Source organism: Anomaloglossus baeobatrachus, chromosome 7 (assembly GCF_048569485.1).
Source record: "Anomaloglossus baeobatrachus isolate aAnoBae1 chromosome 7, aAnoBae1.hap1, whole genome shotgun sequence".
NCBI lineage: Eukaryota > Metazoa > Chordata > Amphibia > Anura > Aromobatidae > Anomaloglossus > Anomaloglossus baeobatrachus.
The window spans coordinates 211,708,765-211,725,580 of record NC_134359.1 but is presented as its reverse complement, the minus strand read 5'-3'; the positions used below and the strand labels follow the sequence as shown (position 1 = coordinate 211,725,580).

The following is a 16,816-nucleotide window of genomic DNA, read 5'->3' as shown; positions in this document are numbered from 1 at the left end:
ATATCGGTAACGATATCGCAGCGTGTAAAGTGGCCTTTAGGGTTCATTTACATGAACTAACAAGCAACACTAAACAAATGCTGATATTAAAAGGACTATCCCCATCTCCAAGATCCTATCCCAATATGTAGTAGGTGTAGTAATAATAATATTAGCAAATACCTCCAATTAGAAATGTAGTATAGTTCTCCTGATTCATTATGTTGCTTACCTCATGCTCAGGGCATTGCAGGACTTAGGTATCCATGGTTATGACCACGAGCAACTAACTAACTGTCACTATATGCGTGGTCGTAACCATGTATACCTAAGGTCCTGCAATGCCCTGTAAGAGACATGGCTATATCAGGAGAACTATACTACATTTCTAATTGGAGGTATTGGCTAATATTATTATTATTATTATTATTATTATTACACCTCCTACTTATTAGGATAGGATCTTGGAGATGGGAATACCCCTTTAATAATATGCATGAATGATTTGCAATAGATCTTTGAGTGCACATAGCCTGCCGGTGTTCTTAGTAGTGCAGGTCCTTCGTACAGAAAACAATGATCTTTTGTGCAGAACTAATGATCATTATACCTGAAAAATGAGAGTTTTGCTCTTTCCTCGGGTGATTGGCAATCTGTGCACAATAATTTTGCAGTGTAAATTTACTCTTAGACAGATCATTTAAGAGTTTACCAATTGCCCGTAGCCAGAGAAAGGAATACTCTTAGGGGTACTTTGCACGCTGTGACATCGCAAGCCGATGCTGCGATGTCGAGCACGATAGTCCCCGTCCCCGTCGCAGTAGCGATATCTTGTGATAGCCGCCGTAGCGAACATTATCGCTACGCCAGCTTCATATGCACTCACCTGCCCTGCGATGTTGCTCTGGCCGGCGATCCGCCTCCTTCCTAAGGGTGCGGGTTGTGCGGCATCACAGCGACGTCACACGGCAGGCGGCCAATAGCAGCGGAGGGGCGGAGATGAGCAGGATGTAAACATCCCACCCACCTCCTTCCTTCCGCATTGCAGCCGGGACGCAGGTAAGGAGATGTTCCTTGCTCTTGTGGCTTCATACACAGCGATGTGTGCTGCCGCAGGAACGAGGAACAATATCGTACCTATCGCTGCACTGGCATTATGGAAATGTCGGACCCTACACCGATGATATAACGACGCTTTTGTGCTTGTTAATTGTATCAAAAAGGATTTGCACACTACGATATCGACTGTGATGCCAGATGTGCATCACTTTCGATTTGAGCCCACCAATATCGCACCTGCGATGTTGTAGTGTGCAAAGTACCCCTTAGAGGGACTCTGCCACCAGGTTTTTGCTCCCCCATCTGGGAGCAGCATAATGTAGAAACAGAGACCCTGATTCCAGTGATGTGTCACTTACTGACCTGTTTGCTGTCATTTTGATAAAATCAATGTTTTCTCTGCTGCAGATCTGGCAGTTATACAGAGCTCATGAATATGCTGGACTACCTGCAGCAGGTGAATTAGTCCTGTAATGATAATCTACTGCTGATTAAACAGTGATTTTATCAAAACTACACTAAGCAGCCCAGTAAGTGACACACCGCTGGAATCAGGGTCTCTGCCCCTACATAATGCGGCTTTCAGATTAGATGGCAAAAACCTTGTGATAGATTCCCTTTAAGCTGTACATAAATATTAGACTAATATCAGCCGCACTCGCTGATGTTGATGGGCTCGGCTGACATTATAATGTATATAGGGGTGGTGGCCACCTGATTATGTGGAAGATTTTAATCAGGGATGTCCGATTTTCGAAAACCAAATTGCTTTGTTGTACCGGAGCTAAGCTTCTGGCAGACATGTCAGCCAGCGTTTATCTCATAGAGAACACAGGAGCGCTCAGCCACGTGAGTGCTCCTGTCTATGGGAGAGAAGGCCAATATGGCTGTCGGTTGAACAATCGGCCCAAGCTTCCTTTGGCCGGCAGCCATCTAATGTGTATGGGGCTTTTAAAGAATAATTTATAGCCATTAAATACAGAATGAATAAATTTAGCAGATGATGCCCTTGTTGACAGTAAAGCCGAGGCTCCAGTACTACGGTATTAACGTGCTTCCCAATTATAAGGGTCATGCAAAGAAACCACAGACAACTATATATTTTTTTCATTTTTATATGGAATGCCTTAGAGAAAATGTATTTCTCTTTCATTGACATGCGTCTAAACTCTATACTGTGTTGATGGCTTTTCATTCACTAGTGCTGGCTTTGTGTCCTTACAATGGGGACGCTGCCAACTTGCCAGCACTTTATATACAAGTTATTCATGGTGCGGAGAACACTTCTGAGCCATTATTTACAGTTGGTAATGTTAAGTGTGTCTAGTTGACTTTATTCAAAGGGATGATCGAATACCTCAAATATTCGGCTTTGTGAATATTTTCCGAATAGATCGCCACTATGCGAATATTCGTGACTATTCGATGCGCAATGAAAGTCTATGGGAAACCCGAATAACAACTATTCGGTACTATTTGAACTTCCCATAGACTTACATTGCGCATCGAATATTCGCATATCGGCGACCTATTCGGAAAATATTCACGAAGCCGAATATTTGAGGTATTCGATCATCCCTATTTATTAACCTACTTTTTCTGATCCTTTCATTGCTCTCAGCTTCCATCATGTGTCAAGATGAAAAATTGCTAAAAATCTGGAATTAAAGGAAAAAAAAAGAAATCTAGAATATCCGACCCACAACAAAGCCATTAAACACTCATTTATTTAGCACTTATCTAACCATCATGACATGGCTTCTAAAAAACTGTAACATTTGATATCTAAAATAAATGAGTGTTTAATTACAGCCTCCACGTCCTAATATATTCTGTTGAGATTCTGATATTCTGTTCCGCACTAGCAATTTGCAACCTTTTATATACAATAATACATGTATTCAGATCTGAAACCAACAATTTTGTCAATGGAAAGTTCTTAATGCCTTTCCATTTTGCCATTGCTCTTTCATTCTTTCTTTAATTAGTAAAATAGCAGTTTCAGTTCATTGAATCTATACTGTATTGAAGCTGAAAAGTGCCCAATTCCGCTGTCAGTAGCCTTGACACGGAGAGCAATATCCTATATGAAACTGCAATAATTAGCAAAATGAATTCTCCAAAGCTGTGAAAATAAGACTAAATTCTGCTCATCTGATGTCTCCTTTATAAAATCCGGAACATAATCATTAACAGCAGCAGAGTATGACTTATTAAATCACATTAGTGTCCATCTCCTTGGAAGACAGATAATGAATTTAGTTTACCACTTGTATTGATTATTGATTAAATAACCCCCATCCCAGCTTTGAGGATAGATACCATTACAGGACAAAGATCATTCACCCTTCATTGCCCCATGGGAACAGCTGAGCCACATTACACCATTATGCAAAAGACAGATTTACCTCTCCATCTGCTACGAGCCCAATGTAAGGATGATTGGATTTGGTCCAAGTGACACAGGCTGGATGTGACAGCTCGGACCGCCAGCCATTAGCCAAATGGTCCCATACTGCAGCCTCCTCATTCTCTTTAGTGGTACTTGGCAGCCATCATTGCCACTACAATGCCAACTAAGGCCTCTTTCACACATCAGTTTTTTGCCATCAGGCACAATCCTGTTTGTGCCTGATGCGACGGATCTGTCGAAGATTGTGGCAAAACTGATGCGACAGATCCTGTAAAAGAAACGGATCCGTCTCCTTTTTTCCCTTCAGGCCAAAAGTTATTTGCTGTGGAAGAGAGAGAGAACTTTTTTGTGACCAGAAGTGAATTTACACAATGTCAAACAAAAAATGGATCCATCGCCTGACTCCATCATTTGATGGATGACGACGGATCTGGTGCCCGTATCTGCCATTGTAAAAAAAGACGGACGGCGCCGAATACGTCGCCTTCAGTTTTCTCGCCGGTCACAAAAAAACGTTCCTTTGCACGTTGCTTCCGGCGGCCGCACAGACAGTTTTTCCGGATCCGTCTTATGACGGATGAAACGTGAGGCCATGCGTCGCAATACAAGTCTATGAGAAAAAAAACGGATATTTATTAAACAGTTGTTCACATTTTTATTTTATATTCCTCTATTATAGAATATACTATTTTGACCTGAAAACCAATGGTTTAGAATTCCTACTAGTTTATATTCCTCAAAATAGTCACAAATGTTAGTTTTATTTCAGCACATGGAAACCTAGGTTCAGCATGAGATCATAACCCTGGAAGAAGTATTTTTCTAAATGTGAACTAAAATTGGCTGCAGTGTTGAAAATCTTTTTAATTTTGCACTGGAAACATATTGTAGCTGGAAACTCTTACACGGTAGCAAGGATTTCAAGTATTACTATATTCGGTACATTGTTTTCTGTTTAGCATGAACAATATAATAGCCAAAGCTAATCTACTTCTTGTATCAATTACACATTTTGTAGGTTTATAGATAAAGATATCTTAGTCTTTATAATGACTGGTATCCTGGTAGCTTTTTATATTTGTACATAAAACTACTTATAAATCTTAACCCATATAACATGCAATAAACTCTGGTTCCTAAAAGTGTAGCTTAAAGTTCCTGAACTATAATGCAAATTCTGCAGCATGGCCTCCCCTCTTCTATGTACCATTATAGTAGAACTGTTGTTTTTTTGTATGGCTGAAAAAATTAGTAATACATACATATATGGTATATATACAATATATATATATATATATGCAAGACATCATGATATGTGAAGATTACCAAAGGATTTTTGGTCACAATGTAGTTCTCAGTGTCAAAAAGCTGGGTCCTACATCATGGGTCTTCCAGCAGGACAATGACCCCAAACACACCTCAAGAACCCCCAGTAATGGAAGAAAACAAAACTCTGCAAAGTTTTGAAGTGGCCAGCAATGGGTCTGGATCTAAATCACATTAAACACCAGTGGAGAGATCTTAAAATTGCTGTTGGGAGAAGGAGGCCTTCAAGTATAAGGCTATGTGCGCACTTTGCTTTTTACCTGCTTTTTACCTGCTTTTTACCTGCTTTTTCAACTGCAGCGTTTAATGCCAAAATGGTTGTGTTCTGCTTTTCAAGCAAAGTCTATGGGAATTTGGGTTTCTTGTGCGCACTTTGCAGTTCAAACTGCAGCCTTTTTGTTGCAGAACTTTGGTCAAAAACTCAGCTTTGCAGGGAAAAACCCAAATGGCAAAAACAATTGTCATGTTTTTGTTTTTGCCATTTGGGTTTTGCACTGCAAAGCTGAGTTTTTGACCAAAGTTCTGCAACAAAAAGGCTGCAGTTTGGACTGCAAAGTGCGGACAAGAAACCCAAATTCCCATAGACTTTGCTTGAAAAGCAGAACACAACCATTTTGGCATTAAACGCTGCAGTTGAAAAAGCAGCAAAAAAGCAGGTAAAAAGCAGGTAAAAAGCAAAGTGCGCACATAGCCTTAGAGACTTGCAGCACTTTGAAAAAGAAGAGTGGTCCAAAATTCCAGCTGTGAGGTATAAGAAGCTTATTGATGGTTATAGGAAGCGATTAATTGCAGTTATTTATTCCAAAGGGCGTACAACCAAATATTAAGTTGAGGGTGCCAACAATTTTTGTCCAGCCTAATTTTGGAGCTTTCTGTTAAATTTTGTGTGAAATTATGTCAATTTTGCCTTTTTTGTCCTGTTTTTCTGTGCTGTTCCAATAAAAGCAAAGAAAATAAACATGTATAACAAAACATGGGTAACATTTTATATATATATATATATATATATATATATATAATGTTACCCATGTTACCCATGCTATATATGTTACCCATACATATATGTGTGTCCAACTAAGTCTGGACAGGAGGTGCAGGCCCTACTTTTTCATTGTTGCAGTATATGTTGGAAGATGTGGCCCCCTCCAAGGTTCTGCATTCTTATCCATCCATCCAACTTTATCATGCAAGGTTTTAATTGTGAGCTATACCTGGTCTCCTTTTCATTAGCCGTTTAGATGACGTTCTTTAGGCACATGAAGACGTACGACAATATTGTTTACGAACTATCCATATTAAAGGTGCATTTTTATGTGGTTGGATTGCTTTTGCAATAAAAAAAAGTATGGAGGAGAGGAAGAGGAGCCAATTGGCTCCTGTGAACCTCTAGTAACCTCCATTCCTAAGAGAGTTAAGGCAGTGCATGAAAATAATGGTGGCCACACAAAATATTGACACTTTGGGCACAATTTGGCCATTTTCACTTAGGGGTCAATTTACATTTGTTGCCATCGGTTTTGACATTAATGACTTGTATATTGAGATATTTAGAACGCACACCAAACTTACAGTTATACAAGCTGCACACTGACTACATTATGCTGTATGTAAGTGTTATATCCACAGTGTTGTCCGTCCCATTAATAGATGATAAATTACTTACAGTGAGGGGTGAGCTCATTTTTCTGATATCCTGTGTGTATGTGTATATATGTGTATATATATATATATATATATATATATATATATACCGGTCAAAAAAATAAAGGGAACACTAACATACCATTTTCTTGTTTAAGTGTTTCCTTTAGTTTTTTAAGCAGTGTATATATATATATATATATATATATATATATATATATATATATATGTATATATATATATATATATATATATTTATATTTTTATATATATATATATATATATAAATACGCATCTAAGTAAATCTGCCCCAGAAATCTAGATAAAATGAAGTCACACACATGGAGAGCTGCAGTAAAGTCAGCAGCATCTGACTCAGCTTTTTTGGTGAAAAAAAGGCAATTAAATTGAGATCGTTATGTCAATAAATGCTGCTCGCTGTGGAAAATATATTTATGTGCAGATCAATACACTACATTAAATGTCCATTTCACTGATTTGGGCAGTGTCGCTTTTTTCAAGATACCACCATAAACAAATAACAAAATGGCACAAAGTGTTATCATGGATGATCCTGTCTGGATATGTAAGATACAGCATATAGAGAGCTATGAGACTCAATGTTTTGGAGCGCTCTGATGCTTCCGTTCACAGCCGGGACACATGGATATCAACTTTGCCGAAACTGATAAGCCCACAATAACACGTGGTGGGATGCAATAATTATCTTTAATGAATTAAAGTGGAATTTTAGAATAGACTAATTCCTCCCGCACATTTATAACACAACCACAGATTTCTCTGGGCCTCTATGGTACCGCCATATGTCTTGAATTTGTTACATTGAATTTTTTTCTTATTTAACTAATATAGAATTTGTCTGAATTGAAAAAAAAAAAAAGTCTAACCTACTGGTACATTATGGAGTAATTATTTGAAGCATTGTTTGTAAGGAAGAATGTAGAGCAAACAGTCAGAGACACCATATGGTAGTCAACAGAGTGCATGTAGCTTTATAATTCGGCACCATAGTGATGAGTGCGGCTGTATAAGCTTCAGTTTTCACCACTGTCTATGATATTAAGCAGTGTAAAGCTTTGGGGATATGTATATTACATTTACAATACACAGTCAACTATGGCTTAAAGGGATCTGTCACCGGGTTTTTGCCACCTAATTTAAAAGCAGCATAATGTAGGGGCAGAGATCCTGATTCCAGTGATGTGTCACTTACTGAATTGCTTAATTTTGAAAAAATCACTGATTAATCAGCAGTAGATATCATTATAGGACTACTTGGTGTGCTGACAGATAGCCCAGCATATTCATGAGCTGTATAATTGCTAGATCTGCAGCAGAGAAAACATTGATTTTAGCAAAATGACAGCAAACAGCTCAGTAAATGACACATTGCTGGAATCAGGGTCTTTGTCTCTACATTAGGCTGCTCTCAGATGGGGGAGCAAAAACCTGGTGGCAGATTCTCTTTAAGGCCACAATACACATTAATGTCAGCCAAACTTGCCAATATTGAAAGGATTGGCCAGCACTTTAATCTATGTGGGCATCAAACAACTAATCATTAAGGAAGATGTCGATCGGGCATGTCCGATTTTGGAATGCTGATCACATTTTTCTCCAGAAGATAAACCACCAGCAAAGATCTGTATCGGTGGCTTCCTCTTAGAAAACACAGGAGTGCTCAACTGAACAAACAATGGAGAAGATCGTTTGCTGCCGAATGATTAGCAGAAGCATCGTTCAGCCATAAGCTATGTAATGTATATAGCTGGCTTTACTATATGATTAGCTATGAACCTTCCTATTCTATGACTCCTACAGCACAATTCAGCTGGGATTTAGCCCACATGAATGGAAATAATCAAAAAAATAGCAAAGTCCTCAATGTACTTTACAATTATAGCTGCCGACAACACTCATATAATAGTAGAAACTTTATGAGAGGCTCTTACAATCAAAAAGATTGGAAATTAATTACTAAATATATTTGCTATTTGTCACGTAGACCATGAACGCACATGCATTTTGCTATGGAGAATGAATAAAAACATAGTATCAAAGGATAAAATCATAAGAGTGCTATAAATATTGCAAAATCGACAAACTGCTCTGCATAGATAATGGTAATATAAATCAGACATCTGACCCAGTCTATCTCGCTTTGTGCGTGTCACATTTCCATTACTAAGTATAGATTTGGATACACAATACAAGGTTTGTTCTTATAGAAAACACATACACATGTACACAATTATAGCAATATAATTCAGCATGTTCACCAAATTTCAATAAAACAAAAGTGTAATCATTAGAAAGTTTGAAGATCCGCCAGCCAAAACAATATCAACCTCTATATAAAGATGGTGAAATGCGTCACAGTTTGCACATTAGTACATGCAGAAGCTAATACGTTGTACAACTAGTGACTAAAAAGGAAATATATACCAATACAGACCTGAGGTTGTGAAAAATGTCCATAGAAAGGCATTTGGCTAAACGTGGATCCAATAGTGCTGGCCCAGCTGCAATAGGCTGCACTTATAGGGAGCTGATAAGATATTAGTTCCATATGTCCAGATAGAGTTTTCGACCATCAACAATACTCCTAATGCTATAGCTAAAGGTGTAGACTGACATAGAAGTGATTCCTGTAAGCCATCCTGGAGAATCTCTGAGTCATTACAGCAGATCTATTACTTTAAGATCAATGTGACTCCGACAACCCATAGAGAGGACAACCCCTTTCTATTTGGCCAATTAGGAATGAATGATTTCTTTGACGGAAGTGCTTGCTCAGGACTCCGCTCTACGAGCCAGAAGACAGCAGCAAAAAAACATGGACAGCAGATATTATAGTAAGCTAGTCATGGTAATTTCATGAGAATGTAGGCATTGAAAAAATTGTCGGATATTGACAAAAAATTGGATAGTTGAACTAATTGGAGAGAAATCTTTACAGTAAATCTATATCTTAACCAAGATTTCATATCTACTATAGTTGGTATAATCTCACAAGCTGCGTCTATGCTCTGAGACACATTACCAAGAACAATCCGATTAATTCCCAAAATCCACATCTTTAAGCGGGCCCTAAAAACGCATTTCTTTAGACTACCCTACCACCTCACCTCCCTCATCTAATCTAGTCCCTTTCTGCCCTTCATAAAATTTACTTCCAATTTTTGTCCCCTGTATCTTCTGGTTGCATTCCTCTTCATGTACTTTTTTACACTCTGTATGTATAAATTCTGGCTGGCGACCGATCCATGCAGCTGGTTTTGAATCCCCTATTAAATTGATGGTTGGATGATATATGGCAAACTTTTCTCCCCCCCAGCCCCCTCTCCCTTTCACCTTTTGTGTCTCCCCTATTCCCTCATAGACTGTAAGCTTACGACCAGGGCCCTCACTCCTCTTGGTATCTGTTGAATTTTGTTATTCTGTAATGTCTCATATTGTCTGTACATGTCCCCTCTGAACTGTAAAGCTCTGCGGAATATGTTGGCGCTTTAGAAATAAAAATTATTATTATTATTATTAATATAATATAAATTGATTTCCATTTTCCATTAAGTTGCTCCTATAGTGGAAAGGAGTACCAACTCTCTCTGGCCAGAATCCGTGGCTTTCCTTTGATTATACGGTCTAGCACAATGTCATCATTGTGGTGTGACTCAAAAGTAGCTTTATGCCAGGCTAGCTAATCAAAACTAGAGCAACAGATGTCGCAGTGGCAAAAAGCTGTACCCCCTCTCTTATCCAGTGGCCACAAGCCACTGTCATGGTTCATGAAACAGTACTTGCACCAAATTCAATATTTACTGAACCTACCAACTCTAAAATACTAACCAGACAAATTCAAGTGCCAATAGCTTCTTTCGCCAATGAACATGTTTCCTTTATTGATGCTCAGTCAATTTGTCCAGGTTGACTGGAGAAGGCTTCCTACACTTTTAATTCTAGGATCCAGGATGATCCCCCCCACTTCACTCCAACATTCCCCTTTAACAGCATCAACTTAATTGCAAACAATTGAACTCACAAATATAATACAATTCACTTAATGCCCCGGGGACGCTCTGTTTTATCAAGTAAGTTTGATCTTTGAAATAGGCCAGAAAGCCTAAATTATGAAAGCACAAAAGCAGTTGCAATCATGTGAAAATGCTGCCTTTGAAACTTATAAATCTAGGTCAACTCGTCTTGCCCAGAGTATGTAGGATCGACACAAAGCTATATCACTTATAAGTGGAAAATTAACATTACAGCAAATAACAAGATGAAAAATGGAAAAAAGATCGGTTAAAACACTGAAAGACAATTTCCCTATTAGCCGGCTCCTTCTTACCATACAAGCCCACGAATGTCAAGCAAGGAGGAAATATCAGGAGCATGTCTTTAGTGGGAAGGTGTTGATAACTGCATAAAACATGGACGGTCTTACTCTGCAGTAATGAACAGTTTTTAGTATTAAGGCCTAATCAGTGTCTAAAATACCAGCATGTGGTCACCATGCGGAGAAATTCCTAGAACTCTCCATAAGTAGTGCCATACTTTATGAAAAGATGGTTCTTAGGATAAAAATAGACACCGCTAACTTCAAATCAATGTACAAACTAAATGTAATCTCATAGATGGAATCTCAAAATATCTAATAGTTAAAAACACCAGATAACATGATTCCTTGATGCTTTAGTACACCTTATCTACAATACTAACTCTACTGCCGCTTCCCGTTCTACTTCTCTAAATTCATAGATAATGCTATAAGTGTCCATATGAGGCCTAGTTTCTTATCCAAATACAAATAATGGAAGATATGATTTAATTAGATATCCCATGGTTTATATCCACAAGCAAATATGTCTGCCGACCTGTACATGCAGATAGATGTAGAACCCAAAAGTGGCCATGTCAGGTCACTCCTTATTTCAGAGTTAAGGCCCCATTACACGTGTCGATTTATCGTGCGATCGCATGTGCGATCGCACCCGTCCCCATCGTTTGGGTGTCACGGGCAATTTGTTGCCCATGTCGCACAAAGTTGGTAGCCCCTGTCACATGTACTTACCTCCCGAACGACCTTGCTGTGGGCGGCGAACATCCTCTTCCTGAAGTGGGAGGGTCGGTCGGCGTCACAGCGACGTCACACAGCGGCCGCCCAATAGAAGCCAAGGGGAGGAGATGAGCGGGGCGTAACATCCTGCCCACCTCCTTCCTTCCTCATTGCCGGCGGGACGCAGGTAAGCTGTGTTCGTCGTTCCCGAGGTGTCACACAGAGCGATATGTGCTGCCTCAGGAATGACGAACAACCTGCATCCAGGAATGTGACCGATATTTTGAAAATGAACGACGTGTCAACGAGCAACAATAAGGTGAGTATTTTTGCTCGTTAACAATTGCTCGTAGCTGTCACACGCTACGATATGTCAAACGATGCCGGATGTGCGTCACAGAATCCGTGACCCCCAACGACATATTGGCCGATATATCGTAGCTTGTAACGGGGCCTTTAGACATATCTCACAATGTACTTACTATGATTGCACATTTGTGGTTTTATTACATTCTTCATTTACTCATCTAAATGCAAACGAGGGGTACATACATGTCAATGTCACTATTGTATGTGGCCTTCATTCCCCAATGCAGCAAACCAACAAAATCCTTCATCAAAAGAAATTAATTGAAAAAATATAAAAATATGTGTTTAAAATGTATGTGTATCACCAATATAACGGATGACAGTGGGCAGGCATTGTCTAATGACAGGGAATTCCTCAATTCATCTTCTAATATCAAATAAAGCACGTTAGTAGGTTACAAACTGATGAAATACAACAGCCGGCATCAATGAAGCAGAGATTACACAGGACTGCAGGAAACTCCTTTAATCACCACAGTGCATGAGAGGGTAATAAAGTCATCTGCTCAACAAATATATGTATATATTATAGATAGAGATAAATAGATAGATAATAGATAGATGGACAGATAGATAGATAGATAGATGGACAGATAGATAGATAGGTAGATAGATGATAGATAGATCGATAGATAGATAGATTAATGGATAGATAGATAGATAATAGATAGATAGATAGATAGATAGATAGATAGAGGGATAGATAGATAGATAGACAGATAGATAGGTAGATAGATGATAGATAGATAGATAGATAGATAGATAGATAGATAGATGGACAGATAGATAGATGATAGATAGATGATAGATAGATAGATAGATAGATAGATAGATAGATAGATAGATGGACAGATACTGTAGATAGATAGATAGATGGACAGATAGATAGATAGATGATAGATAGATGATAGATAGATAGATAGATAGATGGACAGATACTGTAGATAGATAGATAGATAGATAGATAGATAGATGATAGATAGATGATAGATAGATAGATAGATAGATAGATGGACAGATACTGTAGATAGATAGATAGATAGATAGATAGATAGATAGATAGATAGATAGATAGATAGATGATAGATAGATAGATAATTTTCGACTATGGAATAAAAGTTTGCTCTTTTACTGACATTCCTGTTAACTCAGTAAATGTAAATATTAGTAATTTTCAGACTTTTGGACAAACATGACACAAAGTGCAGGCATATCCCTGAATTACGCAGGTGTATTTCATCTAATACTTTTTAGCTACCTTGAGTTATAAAACAGATGTTACTGGGACCCCTGTAGTTCCTCATTAACTCTGGCAGGAGTTCCAAGAGACCCAAATTAATATTCAAAGAATTCTCACTTAGTGCTAATTACAACTAATATTTAATTAAGAGCACTGAGGTTTTGTGTAATTTCTTCCTATTAGGTTGCTATACAGTGAGTGTGTATGTTACAAGTGAAGGCCGTTCCCCAGTGTTCCTGTGATTGTAATACTTTAGTCATTTAGTCATTTCTTAAGCTGCTGTGAAGGTTGTAAGCCCTTTTAAAGTAACTTGCTGGCAACAGAGAGAAAAAAGGCAGGATGGCAGACAGTCAGCACTTGCTAAATGTTTTGGACAGAAATTTAATGAAAACCACATTTCAACTCCAAAATATGCATTACGTGGCAGTGTATTAAATATAGTTTATTGCCTTTCTGCCGTGAACCCGAACGAACCAGAAACGGGGAAAATGATATGCTTTGCCGGGACTTCTCCAGTGCTCAGAATGGTAATTTTAAAGCCAGAAACTGCAATGAATAAAAACATATTTCATTCCGCCGCCGCCTGTTCTCAGCAAATACGAAACTTTCAAAAAAAAATCCCAATCACAAGCATAATAAGACAATATTTACACCCCAATATAGACTTCAGCTCTATTTCCAGCTCCTTAAATCTATTAGGCGGCGATGTTGGTGACACAATGCGTCTTGCTGGGCTGTGGGATCACACTGCGCTCCTCCATGCGTCTGCACCCAGTTTACCTCTAGCTGACAAATTGCCTTTGTATTAGATTTGTTTTCCTGTGTTCCATTGCTCCTGCCAACAGCATTGCATATGCAAAGGACGCCTCTCCTACAGTAGTTAAATGAGCCAAGCAGTGTCTTTTTCCTCAGGGCATGGAAACAAAGAAGAGAAATGCAAAATTACTCTGTAAACCTGCTGGTTAGAAAAGCAACTCAGATAGATGGATCAAGCAAAGCAGAAAAACACACTGCTGCATTCTCTACATCTACCTCCTGAATGCTATCAGCAGTAAAATCCTTCTAAGACACTGGAAGCCTCCTTCCTTGCTTGCTGAGGATGCAGCCTACTATGAGACACACATTTCCAGAATGTGCAATGCCATTGTTATAGAGAAAGGAAGGAAATATACCTGCTGTACCATCCTGCTCCCTTTCTTCTCCATAAACTTAGCAGCTGTTTGAGTCCCAGGCCCTGCAGCATCTGCCCAAAAGCAGGCATCAATTATGGATGAAGGCGTGCATTTTCTGTGTAATGTGTGTATAAGTGTAGATGGCAGGGGTGTCGAAGGAGGGGGAGCTAAAATTCAAGCCTTACTGACCTCCCACTCAACATCTGACTGCTCCTAAAACCTAATCCAGATGGGACTCTTAGCTTGCTGCAGCTCCCTCCATCAATCACAGCAGGGCACGCCTCTGTCTATCCTTGCCAGACCCTATAGCACACTGCTGAGACAATCATCACATGGAAAAGAACAAAGTAAATATGATTTTTTTAACCTTATGGCGTCCAGCGTTAAGAATTAAGAAAAAGGATACATAAAGTGGCACGTTATACATTTGCTTGTAAATAAAATGGAAACGGAATAATAAACAGGGGCATCCTAGATGGATGGACTATACAAAATGTGTCTTTATAATATATTAATACTTGCACTCAAGGTGACCAAGAAGCCATTTACATAAGAGCCTATAAAGGAAGGTCACTGATGTAAACAAGTGTTAGGAGGGAAAGCAATAAATATGCAAATTGGACGGAATGTGCTAAATATGCAAAGGAGAGATTGGAGCAAAGTTGTTTCATTTCAAATTAGCCTTTCTTTCTAGGGAAAAGTAACAGGACTAATGTCTGTGTTCGAAGGTAGCACAACAAATTGCACAACATCTACATGTCATTAAACAAGTCACACAAGACCAGTTTTGGACATGGCATGCGCGAGACACCGGCTGAGATGGATACGAGCAAAGGCACAATTGAAGAATTCGGAGCACATTGAGCCGTCACAATGTAGAAATATAATCTTAAATATAATCACAGGTATGCAGGATACAAACAATCAAGATTCATCTGAAGGCACTCCAGAAATACAGCATCTGCATTCATAAAGCACAGCAGAATGTCGCCAGCGATGGGCCTGAGACGCTCCCCGGCTTAGCGCTGAAAATGATTATATCAAGACAACCATGGGATGGAGTTGATGCTTTTTACATATTTTTTAAGAAAGATGTATTCTTCTCTTACAATAACATTTATTTTCCAGTTCCGTTATAAATAGATACAAATATAGAATAAATATGTAATAAATGTAGTAAATAATATATCATTGTAGGGCAGCATTGTGGTGGGGTCCTCTACTTAGGGGAATGGTCGGGTCATTGGCTATATTGAGATTGCATAGTCAAAGAATATAGAGTCAGGCTTCTATGGATTGTAATATCTCATTTTACTCACTTATATAGCACCACAGAGTATTTTTAGTGTGCAGTAATAGACAATTTGTGCAGTAATAAACCAAATATGTGCAGCAATAAAACTAATTTTGAGCAGCTGCCCACACGGTATACCCCCGCTATATAATAAGGAGTGAACTAAAACTCCCAGCATGTCCAGGCCGCTATGGTATGCCAGAGAAAATTACAGTCTGGAAGGTAATAAGAGAACAACGGGTCCCAGAATGCCCAGGCTATTATATTAGAGAAAATGACAGCCTGAAAATTACATTACAGGGAGGGAGGAGGTACAAGGAGAAGTACAATTCCCAGCAATATCCATCTCCTCTCCACTAACCGATATGACCATCTCCGTGCCAGGATAGAGTTTTCAAGCTGCACAATCATTCGGTCATGCAGCTAGAAATTCATAATTGATCTGTGAGTACTAGTAGCATACTAGGGGTGTACTTACTTCTTAGAGAAGATTCTAGCTAGAGTACAACATGCACGGTATGGCAGCCATATGCCTATTTGTGCAGTAATAAAAGTTGCTTAAGAAAAAACTATGTAGCACCATTAATTCCATAGCACTTCACAGACATTATCATCATGGTCTCCATTGGGGCTCACAAGCTAAATTCACAATTAGTATGTGTTTGCAGTGGGGCAGAAACTGGAAAACCTGGAGGAAACCAACACAAATATGGGGAGAACATATGAACTGGTTACCGGTAATGTCCTTAGTGGGATTTGAACCCAGAACCCCGAATCTGCAAGACTTCAATGCTAATATGACTAAGAAGGTTCAGACCCCACAGCTGTAGAATCCATTACAGGACAACTAAGATATGTAATGCTATAAGAAGTACATAGTTGAAGACTATCATCTTTCACTAAGTTTTTTGCTTTGTCTTAAGCTTGCTTTACACACTGCAATGTATCTTACAATGTGTCGGCGGGGTCACGTCGTAAGCGACGCACATCCGGCATCGTAAGGTACATTGCAATGTGTGACAGGTACGTGCGATTGCGATTGAATGAAAATCCGTTCATCGCATGCACGTCGTCCATTCCTCATGAATTGAACGTGAGGTTGTTCAATGTTCCCGAGGCAACACACATAGCAGTGTGTGACACCCCAGGAACATTGAACAGATCTTACCTGCGTCCCGCGGCTCCAGCCGGCTGTGCGGAAGGAAAGAAGTGGGCGGGATGTTTACGTCCCGCTCATCTCCGCCCC

General features: G+C 39.1%; 1 protein-coding gene across 11 annotated transcripts in view; it reads right to left on the bottom strand.

Moving 5' to 3' along the window:
• RBFOX1 (RNA binding fox-1 homolog 1) overlaps positions 1 to 16,816 on the bottom strand; it is a 974,619-nt gene that overhangs the window by 433,853 nt on the left and 523,950 nt on the right. Inside the window, exon 1 of one of the 11 annotated variants that reach the window (XM_075317893.1) lies at positions 14,277 to 14,425. The exons of 8 other annotated variants lie outside the window; for them this stretch is intronic. In XM_075317893.1, coding sequence (XP_075174008.1) covers positions 14,277 to 14,309 — 33 coding nt within the window. In that variant the 5' untranslated portion in view covers positions 14,310 to 14,425. Of the gene's footprint in view, positions 1 to 8,894; positions 9,101 to 14,276; positions 14,426 to 16,816 lie in introns of those variants that run through there. 2 more of the 11 variants (XM_075317890.1, XM_075317887.1) reach the window with 2 other exon arrangements.